Source organism: Teleopsis dalmanni, chromosome 1 (assembly GCF_002237135.1).
Source record: "Teleopsis dalmanni isolate 2A chromosome 1, ASM223713v2, whole genome shotgun sequence".
In the NCBI taxonomy this organism is placed as follows: Eukaryota; Metazoa; Arthropoda; class Insecta; order Diptera; family Diopsidae; genus Teleopsis; species Teleopsis dalmanni.
In genome coordinates this window covers 218,852,521-218,876,177 of record NC_051846.1, presented here as the reverse complement: position 1 = coordinate 218,876,177, position 23,657 = coordinate 218,852,521, and the positions used below count along the sequence as shown (strand labels likewise).

General features: G+C 34.0%; 3 protein-coding genes across 3 annotated transcripts; 2 read left to right on the top strand and 1 right to left on the bottom strand.

Moving 5' to 3' along the window:
• The first annotated feature begins 946 nt into the window (after positions 1 to 946).
• On the top strand, positions 947 to 11,701 carry LOC119667353. Its single transcript, XM_038076643.1, has 3 exons — positions 947 to 1,155; positions 1,303 to 6,220; positions 11,603 to 11,701. The coding sequence occupies exons 1-3, from the start codon at positions 947 to 949 to the stop codon at positions 11,699 to 11,701; spliced, it is 5,226 nt and encodes a 1,741-aa protein (XP_037932571.1).
• A 7,597-nt stretch (positions 11,702 to 19,298) lies between these two features.
• LOC119672190 (cleft lip and palate transmembrane protein 1-like protein) lies at positions 19,299 to 22,027 on the top strand. The gene is made up of 4 exons (XM_038083182.1): positions 19,299 to 19,851; positions 19,909 to 20,043; positions 20,111 to 20,554; positions 20,614 to 22,027. The coding sequence occupies exons 1-4, from the start codon at positions 19,543 to 19,545 to the stop codon at positions 21,376 to 21,378; spliced, it is 1,653 nt and encodes a 550-aa protein (XP_037939110.1). The 5' UTR covers positions 19,299 to 19,542; the 3' UTR covers positions 21,379 to 22,027.
• Positions 22,028 to 22,183: 156 nt separating this feature from the next.
• Positions 22,184 to 23,649, bottom strand: LOC119663695 (nose resistant to fluoxetine protein 6-like). Its single transcript, XM_038073304.1, has 2 exons — positions 23,274 to 23,649; positions 22,184 to 23,208 (listed from the first exon to the last, which is right to left on the bottom strand). Exons 1-2 carry the CDS (start codon positions 23,643 to 23,645, stop codon positions 23,080 to 23,082), a joined length of 501 nt encoding a protein of 166 aa, XP_037929232.1. The 5' UTR covers positions 23,646 to 23,649; the 3' UTR covers positions 22,184 to 23,079.
• Positions 23,650 to 23,657: the final 8 nt, after the last annotated feature.

The window sequence follows — 23,657 nt, the reverse complement described above, 5'->3', positions numbered from 1 at the left end:
AAGAAACATGATCTTATGCTGACGTAGTGTCTAGAAGTCGATTACATATTATATTTTATTATTAATATTTTACAATTAGTATAATAAAACGGGTATAATAATATTTATTAAAAAAATTAACTATTTGCTGACTACTTGCAAATCTAAAGCTCTTAAATGTTTGCGTTGTTAACTTATATAAGGATAACTGCTTAAACAAAATATTTTTTTTTTTTTAAATACTTATACATTTATTTATTGTATCTTCTCTTAGAATGAGACCAATAATAAGTTCTAAAATTGTTAAATCTCCGTAAGGTAAAATCTTGGTCGTAATAGCTACATAAAAGACTTCATCTTCTTAACGTTGTCAAACACTATTAATCAGCTGTTTGGCAACAAAAGGAGAATGAAGTAAGCTTTAAGCTTGATTAGGGACATGAGAGCAGCTTCTGTGTTGGGTTCAAGCTAAAAGACTTCCTCTTTTTTGGTTGAACGGTCAGACGAGTAACAACTGGTAAAAAATAGCACATTTAACAACAAATTGTCCAAACTACCTGGAAATAAATAAAGAAATAAATAAACACATAAAATACAAATAAGAATTTTGGAGTTGATCTTTTTATTACAAATTTGATTATTAAGGCAAACTACGAGTTTAAGTGCTCGGCAGTTTACCATTAATAAATACAAAATATATCATCCAACGCGTGCATGTGCGTGTTGGAAGTTTGATATAACTTCTTGGAAATTAATAAGAACAAACGCGTTCTTATCATTTTGGTGACCCCGACGTGATTGCAGCATTAACAGGATCATCACTTGGTGCGTAATCTACGGCAGCTAAGAATTTGGTGCATGTACACATAACGTGATTGCATTAAGACACGTGATCAATTATATTCAGTCAAAATTCATCTGATACCAACTGTTAATTTCATACAGGTATTAATTTTTCACGTAAAAAATGGCAACCATTGAAGGAGATAAGAAACAAGAAGGGAACAAGCCGGTGTCGACCGAAGACAAAAACGTGACAAAACCGTTACGGAATCAAAGGGCGCTGATTCGCGTCATTGAAAAGACCATGAAGGAAATAGAATCAACATTTGAAGAACCACAACAAGAAGTGGCTTACAGGACAAGTCAGGCACAGCTGGAAAATTATCTCAGCAAGTTAGAACAAAACAATGATATAATATGGAACTCCACCACTGCAGACACGGTAAGGGACTACAGTTGGGATGTGTTTTTTGAAATAGAAACAAAACTACACAATAAATTGATGTTAATAAAATCAAGGCTAAAATTGTTAAATTCTAGTGATGGTATCTCAGAAAATACAGTAACATTGCAATCAGTAAAATTGCCACAAATTACGCTTCCAAGTTTTGACGGAAACCCATTAATGTGGGTACAATTTCGCGATTTGTTTTTACAGCTCATTGACGAGCAACCATTTAAACCAATGCAAAAAATGTTTTATTTAACCACCAATTTAAGCGGTGAACCGAAAAATCTAATCAAACATTTGCCAGCTTCAACAGAAAATTATGCCACAGCATGGCAAATTTTAAGATCTCGATACGACAATAAACGTCTACTCATTACAGCGTTACTCAACAAGTTGTTAAGCCAATCGTCTTTAACTGCGGAGACTTCATCAGGTTTGAAGTCGCTGCATGATGTCACTAAGGAGTGCATTTTGGGCTTAAAGGCACAGGGTATTCTAATAGAAGAATGGGATGCAATATTGGTGCACCTCACTTTAAAGAAATTAGATAGAGGAACTCAAACAGCATTTGAACAATCTCTAAAGGATAATCGTTCACTCGTGTCGTTCGAAGAACTTCTACAGTTTATTGAAAGCCGATTTCTGTCACTGGAGGCTTTTGCCAGAGGATTCAACGTAAAGGTCTTAAACACATCGAGAGTAGTTGCTGCAACAAACGAAGGATCAAATTACGAAAAACTATGTCCGGCATGCAAGAATGACCGTCACCCATTGTACACGTGCAAGTCATTCATACAAGAACTTCCCACTAAAAGACTTCAGTTAGTTAAACAAATGCGGTTGTGCATTAATTGTTTAAAGTTTGGCCATTTTGCAAGAGAATGCTCGTCAGGCAATTGTAAAATATGCAATAAAAAACACAATTCTCTTTTACATCTGGAAGATGCAACATGCACTAACCCAAATAAAATAACAAATTCGAGTAAGTCAATAAGCCTGATCTCCAATTATAACAATTACAACAAGGGTTATGTTGTATTGGGAACAGCACGCGTAATAATACAAAGCAATAAAGGCATCAAGGTTGAATGTAGAGCATTATTAGACTCCGGTTCACAAGTAAATCTTGTAACGGAAAGACTCATCAAAAAACTAGGAGAAAATCCAATGAATGTATCCGCATGCATCGAAGGTATTGGACAAAGGAAACAAAATGCTCAAAGGCGAGTAAATTTGGGTTTTAGTTCCAAAATCAATGAATATGCCGCAAGAGTGGAAGCGTACGTGTTACCAAGTATCGTGTCTGATCAACCAAGCATGCAGCTCGACATTTCAAATTGGGACATACCGAGCAATATTAAGTTGGCTGATCCTTGCTTTCACCAAAAGGGTAATATTGATCTCTTACTGGGGGCAGAATTTTCACATGAACTGCTGTCGATCGGACAGATTAAAATTGGCAATAATCTTCCAATATTGCAAAATACGTTACTGGGCTGGATTGTGATAGGAAAAATAACTGACAACAATTTAGGTGTGCAGATGCAAACATGCGGCATTTGCTCGGACGATGAAGAACAAATAGAAAAGGTGATAGAGAAATTTTGGCAACTCGATGAAGCATCACCTACAAACAAAAACGTAACTCAGCAAGAAGAGTTGTGCGAATCACATTTTATAAACAATGTACAAAAAACCAACCATGGTCGATTTATTGTGAGATTACCGTTTCAACAAAATCCATCAATTCTCGGAGAGTCTCAAAACACAGCGATAAACCGATTTTATGCCCTAGAAAGAAGATTAAGCAAAGATGAAGCAGTCTGGAAGCAGTATGTAGAATTTATGGATGAGTACGAAAAGTTGGCCCACATGAGCAAAATTCATATCGAGGACATCACATCACATTATTTGATCCCACATCATTGTGTAATTCGACCTACCAGTAGTTCAACAAAATTGAGAGTAGTGTTTGATGCATCGTGCAAGACCAACAACGGGTTATCATTAAATGACATATTGTTAACAGGCCCAAAAATTCAGAGTGAATTGTTTTCCATTTTACTTCGTTTCAGATGCCCCAGATTTGCATTTTGCACAGATATTGAAAAGATGTATAGACAAATCCTTATACATCCAAATGATAGAAAATACCAAATCATTGCGTGGAGAAGATCGCCTAACGACCCATTGCAGTTTTACCAATTAAATACAGTAACTTATGGCACAAGGTCAGCGCCATATCTGGCTACGAAGTGTTTGCAGCAACTAGCAAAAGACAAATCAACTAAATACCCGCTTGGAGCCTTGGCAATTATAAATGATTTTTATGTGGACGATTGTCTTAGTGGATCAGATAGTCTTGACACAGCTTTAGAAATACAACGTCAACTTCACGATTTATTGGAATCAGCTGGTTTCAAATTGCGAAAATGGTGTGCTAATAATCCTTTGCTGCTTCAAGACATAGCAAAAGAGGACCAAGAGGTCGATTTAGATTTCAGCAATGAAGACCAAGCATCAGTCAAAACATTAGGATTATCGTGGCAACCAAAGCGTGACAAATTCAGCATAAGGATTGATTTAACCCCATCTAAGCGAATAACAAAAAGATCGATAACTTCTAGTTTAGCAAAAATATTCGATCCCCTGGGTATTTTGGGTCCAGTGTTAGTAACAGCAAAAATACTAATTCAAGATCTGTGGCAACTCAACTTATCATGGGACGAAGCTGTGCCGAGTGAAGTACATACCAGATGGATTAATTTCTGTGACGAGTTAAGGTCATTGCACCATTTTCAGATAGATAGGCATATTTTTGGACAGCAGATTGCTTCATCGGTGCAACTCCATGCATTTTGTGACGCTTCCGAAAAGGCTTATGGAGCAGCTATATACATTCGAGCAACACTGAAAGATGGACGCTTGATCAATCGACTGCTATGCTCTAAATCTCGGGTCGCCCCACTCAAAAAGCAAACCATTCCACGCTTAGAATTGTGCGCTGCTCTTCTAGGAGCCACATTAATGAATAGGGTAAAGGGCGATTTAAATCATAAGACAGAATCATATTACTGGACTGATTCTGAAATTGTACTCTACTGGATTAATTCATTGCCAGCAAAACATCAACAATTTGTAGCAAACAGGACTGCGGCAATTCAAGACTTATCCGCACCAAGTCAGTGGCGACATGTAAGTTCAAGACTAAATCCAGCAGATGCCTTATCACGCGGCATCAAACCATCTCAATTGCAAACTCATAATTTATGGTTCTATGGTCCTATGTTTCTACATGGTCGTGAAGATATGTGGCCAGAAGAATTTAATAAGGCCCTATGCAATCAGCCAGACAACGCCGAGTTAAAAAAAACTTCGCAGAAAGTGATGCTAACAGCAACCGAAGATGATACTGAATGGATATACAAGGTAAACCACAGAAATTCTTTTAACACATTGCTTCACATTGTTGGTTATGTGCTACGGTTCATAAGGCGTAGTAAGCGACTTCAATTTAATAATCATACCAATGAATTACATCCGGAAGAGTTAGAAGAATCACTTAGGTACATCGTGAAATGCATTCAGGCTACTGAATTCAAGGAAGAGGTAATTGATTTAAAGCATCGCAAACTGGTGAAAGCATCTAGCTCGTTAGCTGCATTGACTCCGTTTTTAGATAAATATGATATCGTTCGGGTCGGAGGAAGATTAGACGCATCAAATCTAACATATAATGCTAAACATCAAATGCTCCTCCCATACAATGACTGCATAGTTAAGCTATTAATGAAGAAAATTCACGAAGAAAACATGCATTGCGGTGGCCAAGCATTATTGGCAGCGACACGGCAAAAATTTTGGCCGATCAAGGGGAAGGTAATGGCACGGTCCATCGTGCAACACTGTATTCGTTGTACAAGGTGTAGACCTGTAACTTTCAATCAAATTATGGGAAATCTTCCACAAGCTCGAATCCATCCAAGTAGACCATTTCTTAACACGGGAGTCGATTTTTGTGGACCAATTTGGGTACACTACAAAGTAAGAGGAAAGCGGCCGCACAAGGCATATATTGCTGTTTTCTGTTGTTTTGGCACCAAGGCAGTACATTTGGAGCTGGTAAGTGACCTAACTACCGACGCATTTATTGGATCAGTTAAACGTTTTGTTGCGAGGCGTGGGCTTTGCCAAAATCTATTTTGTGACAATGCAACTAATTTTGTTGGAGCCAATAACAAACTGAATGAACTAGTAGAAATAATTTACTCAAAAAAATCAGGAGAAGTAATTGAAAGAGCGTGCAGCAAAAAAGGTATTAAATTTAACTTCATTCCTCCTCGTACGCCTCACTTCGGAGGACTCTGGGAAGCAGCAGTGAAGTCGGCGAAACATTTACTTGTGCGCAGCGTTGCCACAGAATCCTTAACGTACGAAGAGTTAGAAACAGTTGTTATTGAAATAGAGGCGATTTTAAATTCAAGACCGATTACTCCAATGTCGAATGATCCAAATGACTTTGAAGCACTTACGCCAGGCCACTTTCTAATTGGTGAAGCTCTTACAGCACCAGCAAGTACAACCACAACAAATTTAAAGACATCATTACTAACGAGGTGGAAATTGGTGTCCCACATAAAACATGAATTCTGGAGACGGTGGAACTCTGAATATCTAAATGAGCTACAATACCGACGTAAATGGCGAGAAGAATGCAAAAATTTGCAAGAAAACACTTTAGTCATCATGAAGGATGGAAATTTACCTCCTCTTCAGTGGGCATTGGGTCGAGTAACCAATATACATAAGGGTACTGACGGAATGGTACGTGTGGTCGATGTTAAAACAGCATCAGGTATTGTGAGACGTGCCATACATAATTTGGCTCCACTTTTTTCTGAAACCAACGACAGTGAAGATGACAAGATACCACCAATACAACCAAAAGAAGCAACAAGGCAACAACTGACAGCATCAAAAAGGCCTATACAGGTACCAAATTCATCGGTTAGTAGTATCAATCATTTCGGACGCAATTCGAAGGTATCCAAACGATCGAGCAACTGCTGATCTCACACCAAAAATCTGGGGAAGACAAAACATGATGTAAAATTTTTAAATAATATAAGTACACAGTTATCTGATGAGGCGTCCAGCGATGTACTTCAGTCTATGATTCATCAACGTAATATTTAATATGGCTTAAATTCACTTTTAAATTTAAATTTAAATTTTATAAATACATTCAAAATTTTGAATTAATAACCAATAAATTAATTGTAACTAATTGAAATTATTAAAATTCACATATGAAACTTTTAATTGTTCTTATAAACTTAATAACAAAAAATGTTAACAATGCTTTTTACAATTTTGACAGTTGAAAATCATGTGCAATTTAAGATGTAAACAAGCAAAAAAAACAACACAGAAGCAAGCTCTCATGACCTAGATCAACTTGTTTATTTAAAATTAAGGTGCAGTTATGCCATATCAATTGCAGGCATGCATTTTATCGCACTTTTAGTTAAATTATTCAAATTATTCAAATAATTCAACGCGGGGGAGGATGTTAAATCTCCGTAAGGTAAAATCTTGGTCGTAATAGCTACATAAAAGACTTTATCTTCTTAACGTTGTCAAACACTATTAATCAGCTGTTTGGCAACAAAAGGAGAATGAAGTAAGCTTTAAGCTTGATTAGGGACATGAGAGCAGCTTCTGTGTTGGGTTCAAGCTAAAAGACTTCCTCTTTTTTGGTTGAACGGTCAGACGAGTAACAACTGGTAAAAAATAGCACATTTAACAACAAATTGTCCAAACTACCTGGAAATAAATAAAGAAATAAATAAACACATAAAATACAAATAAGAATTTTGGAGTTGATCTTTTTATTACAAATTTGATTATTAAGGCAAACTACGAGTTTAAGTGCTCGGCAGTTTACCATTAATAAATACAAAATATATCATCCAACGCGTGCATGTGCGTGTTGGAAGTTTGATATAACTTCTTGGAAATACCACTTATTACATAATACTACAAATTTTAGTTTTTGCTATACATAGTATAAAATAAAATAAAATCAGTAAACCTTATATCACGAACCTCACTTAGATCAATGGGTTAAATTTCATTGGAGTGAATGTTTGGTGGTTTATTAAGAAAGCAGTTCAACTTTATCAGATTACTAAAAAGAAAGGTGCGGTTTTTACTTAAAGCTATTGAATGTTAAATAATGGCTGGACGGTCAGCTCTTTTTAGGCGGGAAGTAGTGGATAGATGTGCGACATTTCTTAGGCATAGGGAGGATCTGTTACTAACAAGCTAATGCAACTTAGAGGCTTGGAGCTTCATAAGAATTTTTTTGGTGACTTCAATATGTTTGCGTCAAGTTAGTCATCTGTCTAGGTGAACACCTAAGTACGTTATATTATCTGCTTGTGGTATGGGAATGTTATTTAGTAAAATTGTTGAAGATGTACTCCAATTTAAGGTAAAAATGACGTGTCTACATATTAGTTCATTAATTTTAATTCGCTATTTTGACAACCATTTCTCCACCCGAAATAAATGAGATTGAAGTTGGTTTGCAGCTAACACAACGTTTTTGTTTCGACATAAAATTGCCGTATCATAATCAAACGTTGTGGTGACGACTGAGCTACTTATTGGGATATCAGATGTGTGAAGTACTAGCATCTATTGGAAAATTTTAGAAGTAATGATTTACATTTAACTTAAAAGCTTCTGTTATGTAGATCCGATTCTAAAACTGAGTGGACATTTGAAGGTAATGAACAGCGTATCTTATATAGGAGCCCATTATGCCATACTTTCTCAAAGGCTTGTTTTACATCGAGAAATACCGCGGAACAATATTTTCTGAGCTCAAATGCGTGTCTTATTTCGTTCGTTATACGATACACTTGCTCAATAGTTCCATGTTTTTCACTAAAACCAAACTGGTGGGAGGATATTAAGTTTTGAACGTCAAGGAACGGTTTTAGCTTTAAAAACAGTGCTCTTTCAAAGAGTTTAGAAAGGCATGGCAGTAAGCTTATTGGCCTGTATGAAGCGGCAAGCATGGGATATTTACCTGATTTATGAATCATAATAATCATGGATGTTTTTCACTCTGTTGGATAAAAGCCAAATTTAATAATGGCATTAAAAAGTCTTGTGATAAAATTTATGCCCAAAAGGGGTAGGTTTTTTATCGTAATAGGTAAGATGTTATCATATCCCGATGCCTTTTTGCAATCTAACTTGTTTGTGATTATTTGAACAAGATTATTGGCCGTGATATGCATATCAATAGATGGTGCATGTAGATGCTGAGTGGGAAAGTCATAATCTCCTGTTGCAGGATTTGGTTGGAACACCTCTTTTAGATAATCAGCGGACTTTTTGTAGTCGTCCAGGTGAGTGTCGCTTTTTTTCAGTTTTGGTTTTCAGTTTGTCGATATGTCGATTTGTCTCGAGTATTCTTGTTTATTTGGGTCCAAATTTCTCGCTGCTATCAGTTTTCGATTGTACAGTCATTTATAACGATCCCAATGAATGTCTTTGCAAAGTAGGGAGACAATCAGCTGCGTCAATTCTAATGGGTGTAGAAACCCGGTATTTATAATTATTTTTCAGTACCTGTTTTTATGTAGACTAAGTTTGTCAAGCATCTTTCCTCTTTCGTACCTACCATGGTGTGTTCATTACATACGAAAGGACTCCATTGTTGATGCAACTGCCTTCTCTTAGGAGCGTGCAAATGCCTGTATTCTCGATGGTGCACAGCTGCGTAACAACTCTCTACGTACTTAGATGTCCCGCTTGCTTAAAGTCAGCGTCTACTCGGTTAAGCTTAGGAGCTTCTCAAGGTTTTTGTGACCTTTTAAGCCACACTAAGTCAGATGCTTGGCTGGATTTAAGTTGCCTCTTACGACTGGCATGTCTAACCGCGAGAATAATCTAACCCCTACCCCATAGGGATAAGAAAAACTAGATATTTGTAGTCTTCTTTCTTTATTAAAGTAGTGTACAATGACAAGATTATAATGAAATCTAATTGCAAGAGTTATTTTTTTATGTATGGTTATTATAATTTTAATAAAAATATACATTTATTCTCAGTTATAAGATTATGTTAGACAATAATAAGCAAAACATGTAATAAATGAATTATGTAGATGAACCTGTAATAAATTTATTGATGTTGACTCCAAGTCTTTATTACTGGATCATTACCTAATAGGTAATAATGATATCATAAAAACGATAACGTGATGGCACAAGGTTAGCTTGAAGTCCTCCATCTAAATTAATACTGAAATGCAATTGAGAAAGCGAATTCATGGAATAAATTTAGGGACAGACTCAAACCGACTAACTGATCTATTTTGTGTAATTAAATGTCCGAATTAAATTCCTTCAGATTTAAAATAGCAATATTTTTTCCCTCGTATTAAGTTTTAAATCATATAGTCTTAATTTCTCGAATATTTGTATAAGGTTTTTATTATGATGTTCTGATCTATATCCATAGACTATAATATCGTCTATATATACAAATGCTTTCAAACCTAGTTTAAAGAGTGTTTCGTATCCAGATTGTATGTAAAGTTCTGTGGTTGTTGTTGGCACGGTTGTAAGCTCGGTATGCTCTCCGAAATTTGGGTGAATCTCATTGACCTTGTCTTGCACTGGCTGTGTATGTGGATGTCGCTGCTATTATTAAAAAATTTATTCGCTCGATTTATCAATGAAAGATGAGTAAAAGTATTTTATTTTATTATATTTACGTAAGGGGAAAATTTGTACAAATAGATAATAGTAGATAAAAGTAGATAGTGGATAATATATAATAGTACATACTATTAGACAGTCAAGCTGCTTTAAAGTCCTTGAGATTAGTCCAATTTACATTACAGGATGCTTTTTGAGTGATACACATTTCAAAACGAAATTTCGACGGAATTTAACATTCGTCTACACTGGGTTCTCGATTATACGGATTTTTCGACAACCGCAATGCAGACGAGCTTCTATTATGGAGGTACTTGTGGTAATCACTCGGAACACGAAAAAACTCTGGGCATATTGTTGATATTATGCAAACATTGATATATGCATAACATCTATACACATAGCAAAAAAAGTAAACGGATATTCACAAAATGTTTCATAAATTACGCATAACTTATTTAATTTACTCAAATTCATTTTTATTTTCTGATTTATTTTAACCAAAGAAAGAACAATAAAATTCCAATATAAAAAATTAACAGTCGTTCTTTAAAAAAAAATTAAACACAATTATATGCAAAACCAACAATTTTTTAAGCAGAAAAAGTCAACGGATATTTCTTAATATTTATATTAAAACAATTAAAATTCAGAGAAATCTTAAATTTAATAGCCTGTGGGATAACCTCTGCATTTAATAACGTTTCTTACCATATCCTTGCTGGAAAACATATGCTGGCGAAACTTATTTTCCAAATAAAACCACAGATGTTCTATACTACTAAGGTCTGGTGATTCTGGTAGTGTTTGAAGTTGCATGACAGCATATTACAGCATCTAAATCCGCACGATTACTGCTGTAGGTATGCTTAGAGTCGTTGTCCTGCTGAAACAAAAAGATTGCCTCGAGTCCTAACATTCTGGCATTTTCTTTTAAATTTGTTTTTAGAATATTTAGATACCCATATTTCTCCATTGTATCTTGTACAAATTTAAGTCTGACAGCACCATTACTTGCTATACACCCCTAAATCATTACGCCTTCACCACCACGTTTTACTGTTGCAATTGAGTTTTGTTTATCATAGGCTGTATCATAGGCTTTGTCCATATAAGTTTTCTAACTTTGATTCCAAATACGCAAAATTAACTCTCATCGGAGAAAATAACTCATTTTCAGAACTTTATAGGTTTATTTATATGCTTTCTTGCAAAGCTTAATCATTTTATTCTATTATATCTGGATATGTATGACTTCTTTCCTGCAATCAGGGTATAATACATGCATTTCTTTAAAATTTTCCCTACAGTATCAGAACATATTTGGTTTTCAAGTATTTTTGTAATATGTTCAACTAGTTTGAAGGCTGTTACTCTAGGATTTACATTCACCTGGTTGATTATGCTACGTCTTTCTCTATTTGACAGAATTGAGGGGCGGGTAGTGCGAGGTTTAGAAACGTAAGTACTCGTCTCTTTGAAGTTATTTGTAATTCTCTACACAAATGAATATTGACGACCAATATCTTCAGCAATTTTTCTTTGATTTACGTCATCTTTCCACAATTTAACAGTTATTTGTCGCTCACTAAAACTAATTTCACGTCTTTTATTTTATATTGTAAAAATTTATTCTTCTTCTTTTAGGTGCCTTGTCCGCTTCGAACGTTGGCTAACATGATTGCTATTTGGACTTTATCTACAGCCTCTCGAAAAAGTGATCTTGTACTTTTATTAAACCATTGACGTAAATTCTTTAGCCATGATATTTTTCGTCTTCCAGGGCCACGTCTGCGTTTAATTCTGCATTAAATGATTAATTTCAGTAGTCCATACTTTTCCGGATGCCTCAGAATATGACCAAAAAACTCTAACCTCTTTTACTATCTCTAATATTTCTGTCTATTTATCACGCCGAAGTACCACTGTTTTTGTAATTTTTTCTGTCCAGCTTATTTTCAGCATACGTCGATATCACCATATTTCAAAAGTGTCGAGTTTATTCATTGATGCAACAGACAGCGTCCAGGCTCCTGTCCCGTAGAGGAGTATAGAGAATATATAGCATCGCAGCATTCTTATTCTGAGCGCTAATGACAGCTCTCGTGTGCACAGCAAGTTTTTCATATTGATAAAAAATTGAAAACGCAAGGTGTTTTCAATTCTTTTTGTGGATGAACCAAATACTGTTAATCTTCCTCCAGAATTGGGTCGCTTGCTTACCACCATATATTGGGTTTTACTGCAATTTAATTTTAAGCTGTATTCTCTGCAGTTTAATGCAACAGCGTCTAAAAGGTTCTGTAAGCACTCTATTGAGTCAGCAATAAGCACTGTATCATCGGCGTACCTCAAATTGTTTATAAGTACCCCGTTAACCATAATTCCATCTGTCGCATCACGTAGTGCTTCTTTGAAAACAGTCTCCGAGTATATATTGAACAGTAATGGTGACAGAATGCACCCCGCGCTTTATTTCTACTTCTTGCGTGAAGTAATTCTCAATGCAAACATTTGCGTACTGTTTCCAGTGTAGATTAGATTAGATTATGCTGGCAGGCCAAAAAGGCCACGCGTAGACCACTAAGGTCCATTGCGATACCAGATCAGAGTCTTGTTTTAGCGATTGTATGCATCACCTAGGATGCGCGTTTCATTAGCAAAATTTATTAAGAGTCCAACAGAAACCTCAGGTATGTACTCCAGTCCTGCAAAACTAAAAGCCCCGAAGTATTTTTGTCGAGTTCTCGAAAGAGCCGGGCAATTACACATCAGATGCTCTAGAGTTTCCTTTGTATCCGGTTCATTGCATTTCCTGCAAGCATCGTTGTGAATTAGGTTTAGTTTTCGGGCATGTGATGCAACCAAATAGTGACCTGTCAACACACCAATTAATGTTCTACAGTTCCTTCGGTTAAACGATATAACATTCTTGGTATATTTTTCTTCGTATATGTGTTTACACATAATTCTAGCTGTTCTACAGGTGGATAAGTTCCGTCACCTTACCTTTGCTCTCCTTATCATGTGCTTGTCCAGAAGTTTATGTATTTGTTTCAGAGGTCTGAGTACTTCGCTCGTTTGTTCCTCTGAAAGTTTTGCGCCATTTTTAGCAATAGCATCAATTGTCTCATTTCCCTCTATGCCTTTATGACCAGGAATCCAGTACATACAAAGTCTGCGGTTGCAGGCTAGTCTTGCTATAGCTTCCTTGCATTCTAGAACATTTTTGGATGATGACCAGTAAGATTTGATCGCCTTAATGGCTGCTTGACTATCCACATAGAAATTTATGCAGAAGTTTCTCGTTTCATCCCTACAAACAAGCTCCGCCACTTTCTTAACAGCAAACACTTCTGCTTGAAAGACACTGCAGTAGTTGGGAAGTTTAAACGGCATTCTTATGCTCAATTCCGCACAATAGATGCCAGCTCCTACTCCCACTTCCATCTTTGAATCGTCTGTGAAAACATTTATGGTGTTGCATTTTGGCACCACCCCTTTTTTCCATCTTTCGTTTTCGATCACAGTTTTTATTGTTGCTCCGGTGTACATGACCGGGATCATATAATCCGAATCAAGAGTGGCGTTCTGATTTACAACGTTATGCCCGAAAGATCTTCGAGTAAGTTGCGCAGTGATGCGTAGCCGTTCGGCTGTTTTTGCCGCCATATTCTCGGCAAAGATATCAATTGGGGGTAAGTTTAGTATAGCTTCTAGAGCTGCCATCGGAGTTGTTCTTATTACACCGGTGATGCACATTGTTTCCAGTGTAAGTTTGCTATTATTCGGATATCCTTTTCATCTAATCTGCAGTGCTTCAGAATTTCTATGAGTTTGCCAGGTTTGACAGTGTCGAAAGCTTTTTCGAAATCAATAAAACATAAAAAGTCACGACAGCGTTCTATTAGCACTCGTATTCCATACAAGGCTTCTCTAGTACCAAGCCCTTTGCGAAAACCAAACTGAGTATCACTCATTTGTTCTTGGAGTTTTGGATAAATTCTATTATGTATAATTCGAAGGAATATCTATAACACTTGACTCATTAAGCTGACTGTTCTAAAATCTGCACATGTTTTTGGTGTAGCTTCTTTGGAATCGTAGTAAACGTAGATTGAAGCCAATCATTTGGTATCTGTCCTGTATTTAAAGTTTTATTAAAAAATATTGTTAAACTACGTACGCCATTATCTTTGAATAACTTCACCAATTCTATTGGTATTTGATCAAAACCTACCGTTTTTTCTATTTTTGTACCATCAATTGCTTTTTGAAATTCATCCAAGGTTATATGTGGACCTGAATCAGCTCTTAGACCGGGTGTCACGCATGATCGATTGCTCGCAAATAGATATTGGATATAGTTTTCCCACATTCGAAGTGTTTCGTCTTTTTCTGTTATGTATTTCTCTTCGTTGCATTTATAAATGCTTCTCTTTCTTCTATTAGATGTCGTCATATTTCTAATTTTCTTGTGTAAGATAAATACATCGTATCTCCTTTGATACCCCTCTATCTCCTCACATTCTTTTTTGTGAAACTCTTCTTTTGCTTTTCTAATAAGAACACGTATATATCTGCGTATATCTTTATATTTGCGAATATCTTTATTTTTATACTGACTTCTTTGGTCCATTAATGCCAGAATTTCATCTGTCATCCACATTTCTTTCCTTCTACATCTGACCACGCCCACTTCATTATTTGCTACTTCCATAATTGAGTTTTTAATTGTCATAGATATTTCTTCAATGGACATGTCATCGGGTTGTAAACTTAATAACCCTATTTCATTTTCAACTCGCATACTCAAATCTGAGCTTTTTAATTTCTGTACATTGAGTTTACTCCTCGGTTGAGCTGAGAAAATAAACATTGAATTTAATGTTTCTTTTTACAGCGAGCAAGTTGTGATCAGATGGATCAGAGGTGAAGGTTTTTGCGAATTTTATTGAGTTCTTATATCTTTCACGAATGACCCTGTTTGCTGTATCGGCTGGTGACTTCCAGGTATAAAATCTTCGTTTTGGCAGTTTAAAGAATGCATTGGAAATAATCAACTTATTACTTCTGCAGAATCCAGCCAAACGATCACCTCTTTCATTTCTTTCACCTAGGCTAAATTTGCTAACAATAGCATCGTCCGTATCTTGGCCTATTTTGACATTAAAGTCACCCATAACCATCAGAACATCTCTTGACTTTGTACTTCTTATCAATGATTGAATTCCTTCGTAAAATATTTCAATTTCATCATCAGGAGCTTCACATGTGGGTGCGTAAATATGAATTATATATACATTTACTGGCCATCCCTTCATTTGCACCATTATTATACGAGCGGAATGATACACGACATTTGTTACCATATTTTTGAGTCCTTTTGCTATAATTATCATCGCCACTGTAGTATACGTCATAATTGTCTACAGTACAGCTTCCGTAGTCTGGCTATCTCATTTCACTTTCTCCCCAAATACCAATTTCATGTTTCTGCATTTCCCGTATTGTATTAATAATTTTACAGCTTTCGAACATACTCCTGCATTCCAAGTGCCAATTTTATAAGATTTATTATTACTGAATCACATCTTAGCTGAACGGCAGATTCTTAGCACCCCTGCTCCATTTAAGGGGCGCCCGTGGTCGGGGCCGTTGTTTTGATTCTCAGCCATCTTAAATAATTGATTCATGTTAACCTTGAAAAATATTAGTGGTGATTTTCCGTTACCTTCCATCGCTGTGCACATATGGATACCACTGCGCTATCTGCTAATTCATGTATAACCATAACAGTTGTTTCAACTCCTGCCTATACATGATACTGAGAAACCAGCTGCCATTCCCCAGCACCGTCCGCAACCTTTTATCGATACTACCTTCGGAAAGCTTACAGTGGGGGTTTATTACGAAGTTTACCATCTCCTGGCTGATTGGTCCGCGGGAAGTATTTCATTTCCCTCCTACTACCCATTACTGGGAGGCTTTCGCTATTCGCCACCTGCGACGCGATCTGTAGGGGTTACAGCCTCCCCCGATGGAAAAATTTATTGCTTAAATAAAAAAATATTATTAAATGATTAATTTCTAGACTCTTTAGGAAGTCAACTAATAATAAAATATCATTTGATGACATGTTTATGCTTGCAAGCGAATTTAAATTAACGGTAAATGAAAATATTAAGAAATATCCGTAGACTTTTTCTGCTTCAAAAATTTCTGCCTTTGCATATAATTGTGTTTAATTTTTTTTAAAGAATGACTGTTAATTTTTTATATTGGAGCTTTATTGGTGTTTCTTTGGCTTAAATAAATCAGAAAGCGAAAATGAATTTGAGTAAATTAAATAAGTTATGCGTAATTTATAAAAAATGTGTATATTAGGTTTATTCAGCTGCTCTGAAGTGGGGCAAAACACCACAAGTTACTTGATTAAGTCTTTAACTGACATTTTGGCACCACGGTTGCAATTTGTTAAATATTATGTTTGAACGATTAACAAGTGTTACGCATGTGCGCAAAATTCAAGGCAATAAAAATCATAAACAACTTTACAGCTAACAAGATAAGAAATTCACAGTGCCTTTTAATCACATTTTCTTCATATATTATCAAATATTTTTGTATATTTTTAATTAGAAATTTTATATATATTTTATTATAGGTGTCCAGTAAAAAACAAGTTACTTGCTTAAAGGTTCAATCAGTCGGTGCGTGATATAGCGTTTACATTCTATATAATGGATCATATAGAATGTGATCCAATTAATCTCATTCACGCTTAAATTTTGCCAAAATTTAACAAAACAAATTGGAAACTCTTTTTGTTCCAAAAACTGCTGTGTCCCAAGCAATTCAGAATAAGAGAATTGTGTTTTTAGGAATAGGGAGGGAATAGGGCCATTTGTTCCCTGGGAGTTATCAGAATTGCTATAATTGTTTTTTGCCATACTTCAGAGCAAAGAAGATAAAGAAAAGAAACTGAGAGTTACTCGAAAAATTGTGTATAAATTTTTCTGGATTATTCAAAAAATATTCAAAAATTTTGTGTAATGAGGTGAAAATATTACGCAGTACAATAACAAAAAGCCTAATGCTACATAATGGCGCGTGAATATTTTCCCCATCCGGACCCTGCTACTTTGCCCACCCGGTCCCTACTCACCACGATATTTGCTAAAGTAAGAGAGGTTTCTGAGAAATTTCGTTGTTTGTTTTGGTTTTTTGACATTAAAAATCCGTTACGAGAAAATGCGCCAAAGTTGCAATTAAGTGCACAAATTCCACATTACTAAAAGAAAAATAAGGCGGAATTTGTTTTCAATTATAAAAGCATTAAAAAAGGTAATTATTCCAGAAAAATATATGAATTATTAGTTAATTAAAATTTATTTACAATTGAAACGGAAGTGCGTACTTGGATGTTTAAATTTCAAACATCTCTATATTTTTCCAAAGGATTATCGAAGGTATATTATTAATTAAAAATAACGGTAATTTATTGTTGTAGAATAAAATAAAAACATAAATGTATTAACACATTAGAAACTTAGATGTGTGCCTAATTAGTGTGTATAATAAACTACGAATTAAGTTGTGCTTTTATTTTTTATTTTTTCCATGATATACTAATAATTATAAAAAAGGAAAAATCCTGAAGAGAAATTAATATTATTAATTATACTTTGATTGAGTGTTGTTATTATATATACATATATTGAAAAATTAGAATCACAATTTTCGGATCAGTTCGATAGCAATTGCTATAAATTAGGTTTAGCGCAACATTTATTTAATAAATTAGAAAACGTTCATCCCTATATATGTTGCTCTAATTGCAAAATTGAAACTCTTCTATCTTTTTTCATTAAAGTAAGAATTTACTTCATTTTAAAATATTTCAATCGAGATAATAAAGTGTCGAATTTTAAATATAAAGAATTATGCTTTCAACACTTATAAACAGCACAAAAATGTTCATACTCTTTAAGTGATTTTTTGCTTAAACAAAAAATATTTCAGTTTTAATTTTATAATTTATTAAATTTATTTATAATTTATCTTTAATTTAATAGTTCCTTATTATTTTTGGTTTAATATTAAATATTTTTAAAATAGTAATATTATTTTGTATATATTAAGTTATTCTAAATTGTATTTACATAAAATTGTATATTTGTTAAATAAAATATTTTGGTGGATAGGCCTATTGGGGAACCGAACACCTAAAACTCGGTAACACGCCAGCAAGCATACCTCTTAGGTGATGCGGAAAATGCTTATATATTTAATATTTCTTCTAACACTATGCGATGAAATTGATCCTTATTCTAAACAATGTTGTTATTAACTAATTAAGAATTTCTTGAATTTCATATGCAAAAAACATTTCACCTTACTGAAAGGATTGCTTAAAACTACAAAAAATATGTAGTAGTAAACAGTATATACATTTTTACGATTTTCTATATTGAAAAAATTTGATGCACAAGCAAAAATTGTATTACAATATACCAAACTTTTTTTGAATTTTAAAAAATTATATTAATATTAATCTTCTTAAAACAAAATATTAAAACAATGCAACCTAATACTCGAAATGTATGAACACATACTAACTTTTCTATTAGATGCTCAGCATACATATAAATATAGTACGTATATGTGCAACATGATTAAAAAAACTTTTATTTTAATAAATACGATTCAATTTTTTTGACTTTATTAAAACAATTGCATGACTAATTATATATACATATTTACATATATCAATAATAGCTACTTTATATTTACTATTGATTTTAGTTTACCAATTCTTCATTTATATTTGATTTATATAGCGCATTTAAAACTTTTATGTAAATTGAAGTAAAACTGATATAAAAAATCATGCCTATATTTACTCATTATAATCGTATTAATATATACAATGGATTTTCCAAGAACAATAATTTATACTATTTCTTCTAATTAGAAGAAATGGCTACATGCTAATATGCAACCACAAATGTAGTAAATATTTAAGTTATAAGCCACACCGTTTTTAATATTTGACAATTCTGGTATGGTAAATAAGTAAAAGAGATTTTCTTTGCGATATTACACAAAGAGGCACCATTATTCAAAATTTCCTCTCAGTTTCTTTTCTTTATCTTCTTTGCTTCAGAGCTTCCGAATACACCCAATATTACACTCAGAGTAAATGGCTTTTCTGTTTTTTGATAGCTATTGTATATTTTCAGGCTTTAAGTAAACATCATTTGAAAATGATTTGCTTCATTTTCAAATACAATTTTCCGTATTCATTTCAATAAAAAAATTCAATTATTTTCGTTTGACATTTCTGTCTCAAGTGAAATTCAATAAATTTTGTTGAATTTCGAAGTTTCGTTTTTTGAAATGTATTCTTTGGTTTTGCGCATAATGAAGAGCAAAATAGACTTCACGTCAGCTATTTTTCTTTGGTTGCCTGTAAACTCTTTCGTCAGCTGAGTGTATAGTAAATAAATAAAACTAAAACGGTGAATTGCTGTTGCAGACAATCCGTAAACATTTATAATTTATATTAAAAGAGTAAAGCAGAAATGATGATGCCATCAATAAGTACGATTGTGGCCAGTGTTTTTATCGCTTTCATCTGCCATTCTATTTGGATGATGTCCGAACTTTTTACTAAACTTAAGTGCTCTGAGGAGCCGTGCTACATCTCGTTCTTGTCGGGAAAGCCTCGCTTACAATTAGCGCTTTTTACATCAACGAGTTCAAATCCAATTTCAACAGAAGTAACAAAAATTTTCAGCTCAAATAATTTTGATTATTGGCATCCATTTAATCATGATTTTAACCTGGACATTCCACTCAAAACTCGACGAAACGGTACACTTTATATGCAAGTAAATGTTCTCTATTTATGTTTAATTTCCCTGATTATACAATTATTGTTTGTTAAGGTTGTATTAGCTTTGGAGGGTGAACCTTTGGAATGGAAATCTCTTCGTAGGGATGGTCCTACAATTATTCACAGCATGAGAATAACTGAATATATGGTACCTCAAGTAACTGCATTTAATTTGCTTGGTGAACAAGTAAGCTAAAACTTACCTCAACTGCCTCAAAATTTTATTAACATTTAATCTCATTAACAAATAATAGGATCACACAGTGAAAGCAGAAAAATTGGCTAAAGGCAACGCTAACTCATCGCTGAAACCAATCACTCATATTATGCCGAGTGTGCATGTAGCCTTACTTACAGACATATTTTCTTTATCACCAAAAGACGTTGCGCCAGAGATGGCAAATTTAATACATGTTAATCGAAATCGGCAGGTGTTACCGATAATGAAGACTGATTTCTTTAATTCGTATCAAAAAGACCTGGTTAAAGTTACTAAAAATACGACGGAATTTGCTCTTACCTTTCACTTCAAACCCATTGGCATTGGTAAATTACGTTTGTTGTTAATATTTGAACATGCTATGAATATGATGCAATCAATTGGGCTTTCCAAAAGTGACATTGATGATGTCAAAAACATGTTTTCTGATACGAATATGTATTTATTATGTAGTACAATGTTGGTGGCAAGTATACATGTAAGTTTTGCAAATGGAAATGAAAAACGATGTATTTTGTGAACATTTCTTAATTTCAGCTGCTCTTCGACATATTAGCTTTTAAAAATGAAGTTCATTTTTGGCGGAAAAAGGAGTCTTATGAAGGATTGTCTAAACGAACTATTTTGTGGCGTGCATTTTCACAAGTAATTATTTTATTGTATTTGCTAGATGAAAAAACATCGCTTCTCGTACTTTTGCCAGCCGGCACCTCAGTATTACTTGAAATGTGGAAGTGTAAAAAAATATTTAAAATTATTTTAAATTTTAGAGGCATAAGTAGGCAACAATATGAAGACAAGTCCAGTGCAGTTGAAGGGTCTGCCGAAAAAAAAACCGAAGAATTTGATAAAGAAGGCATGAAGTATTTAAGTTATTTATTATATCCACTGTGTATTGGGGGAGCAATATACTCTCTTTTATATCAACCACATAAAAGTTGGTATTCGTGGACACTGCATTCACTTGTGAACGGAGTTTATGCGTTTGGGTTTTTATTTATGTTGCCCCAACTTTTTATAAATTATAAATTGAAATCTGTAGCTGCATTACCTTGGCGTGCGTTCACATATAAAGCATTCAATACCTTCATAGACGATTTCTTCGCTTTTATAATAACTATGCCTACTGCTCATCGGGTTGCATGTTTACGTGATGATGTTGTGTTTCTAATTTATCTTTATCAACGTTGGTTGTATCCAGTTGATAAAAATCGGATTGATTCCGAAATATGTATTGAAAACACAACTGAGACTGAAGTATCATTGAATAATGATGACATAAAGACAAAAAAAGATAAATAAGTACATTCCAATATTTAATTATTATTTTATTTAAGATAAAATATTTATTAATATGGTATATTTCTGATTTAAGAATCCTATGTATGCATAACTATTTATTTCAAGTTCGATATGCAGTTTTTATTTTTTTATATGTAAAATGATGGTCCTTAGTCAAGAATTAAGTGATTCTTACTACAATATAAATGTAATTTGGGAGCTTTCCATATAAAAATAAATCAAATTTTATTTAAACAAAAATTTTGCTCCAAGTTGTTGTTATTGTAGTAGTAACCCACTGGAGTAAGCAAATAAGCAAATAATATGAAAGGATATACAAGACGTTTACATTAAACTTACAGTCAAGCGTTTTAGTTTCGAAGTTATGAGTGAAGTTTAAAAGAAGTCATGTTCCGCCTAATGTCATCATTGCGCATTTGGTCCCGACAAGTGAAGACAGCTATTGAGCGCAGAGTGTGCATTTGAGTCTTTTCATACGATGGCTCACGCTCACGAGCGAGCCCAATTTCAGAGCTCACGCTCGTGAGCAAGAGTGCGAACTGAGGCTCATGAGACCTCATGCGCTGCTTACAAGAAGGTGCTACATTGGGGTGCCATTAAGGTATATGGGCAATTTTTTTTTAGAAAAATTGGTTGACGGCAGCTCCCAGATCGGTTCATTTTACTAAAAAAATAATCTGTGTAAAATTTTAGTTCAATTGGGTAAGTGGAAATGGTGCCCCAAAGATTGGAAAATAACGATTTTTTCCATAAAATTCATCTTTGATTGCTTATATCTCCGACATATTTAATTTTACATAGAAACTGTCTTCCTAAAAGTTATAAAATAAACAATTCACTCATACAAAGTTTTTCTGTATATCTGAACAATATAGGGTTTAAACGGTCGCTTTGTCGAATTCCAGAAGCAACGGGCAGCAGAAGCACAATGCACAGTAACATTTTAAAACATATTTCGAATTTGTTGCATCTTCAAAAATACCAAAAATCTCAACATGGATGTACATGCATAATAACAATAATAGTTATATTTCCTCTTAAAGTATAAAAATGTAAATTTTTTAAAATTTACAACAACAACACGTTACTAAAATTTTTATTTTTGTATTCATCTGAGAAAAGACTGTGTTGTATCTAAGTGAGTTTACTAATACATAATCTTCTTTATATAGAGTTTATATTTATAGCTCTATATTTCTATATATTTTTTCTTGTCAGGTCTCTTTAACAATTCATCACAAAATATTGTGAACTTTTGTGTTATAACCTCTGTATTCCGTTTACTTAGCCCGTTCGAAACAATCATCTGCTTATATTATGTATTAATTAAATATTTATTTAAGTTTTATTTTACAAAGATGTACAATGTGTTTATAAATTAAAGCATTTATATCAAATTGAAGTTAGTACATATGACATGAGTCGTATTCACAAATAGCAAGCATTTGTGTCCTTTGGAATAAATTATTAATAATATAATATTTGTCGGAGAATTTAAATGAGAAATGTAAAGCTATAAAAAATTTTAAAGTGAAAAATGAAAATGATTGATAAATAGATTTCGTTCTTATAAGATTATCACGATTATACATATGAGAGAATATTATGATTTAAGTAGTCGAATAAATCTATTTACAAAAAAAATTTAATTTGTTTTAATGAACATTAATCCTATTCCGAAGAGTATTCTGAGGCAATAAGTTAAGCGATACGCTTCTTTCGACTAGGAGACAATATTTTCAGCATAGTAACAACAGGCGCTTCAAATGATATCGAAACAATAAAAGAAAGTAGATATGACGCTACAACTAATCCGAAAAACATCACAACCTGTAAGGAATATAAAAATTTAAGATCTTAATATAAATATTTTCAAATATTGATAATTTTTTTACCATTGTGTCGCCGCCAAGGTGCAGTGGTGCATCTGAATTTAGCGCCATTGATCGTATGACAATTGGGTGCACTAAGTATGCACAATAAGTCACTCTGGAAAAAGGATATAGCCAGGATGCAGATAAAAATGTGTTTATGTAACCTCCGTATCCAGTTGAACACGCTATTGTGATCCAAGCTAGTGATAGTGCCCACGCTGAATGACTTAGCGAACTGTACGCCGCAGCAATAAGTCGAGATAGTTGTGCGCGATAAAGTCCAAATATTAATACAAAAAGATTTAACATTGCTAATATCCATCCCGTAGCTACTGTGAGTTTATGTAAACGCAATTTGCAGTTTGTTCGAAATAGTATCCAACCAACTGCCATACCTATTAAGTA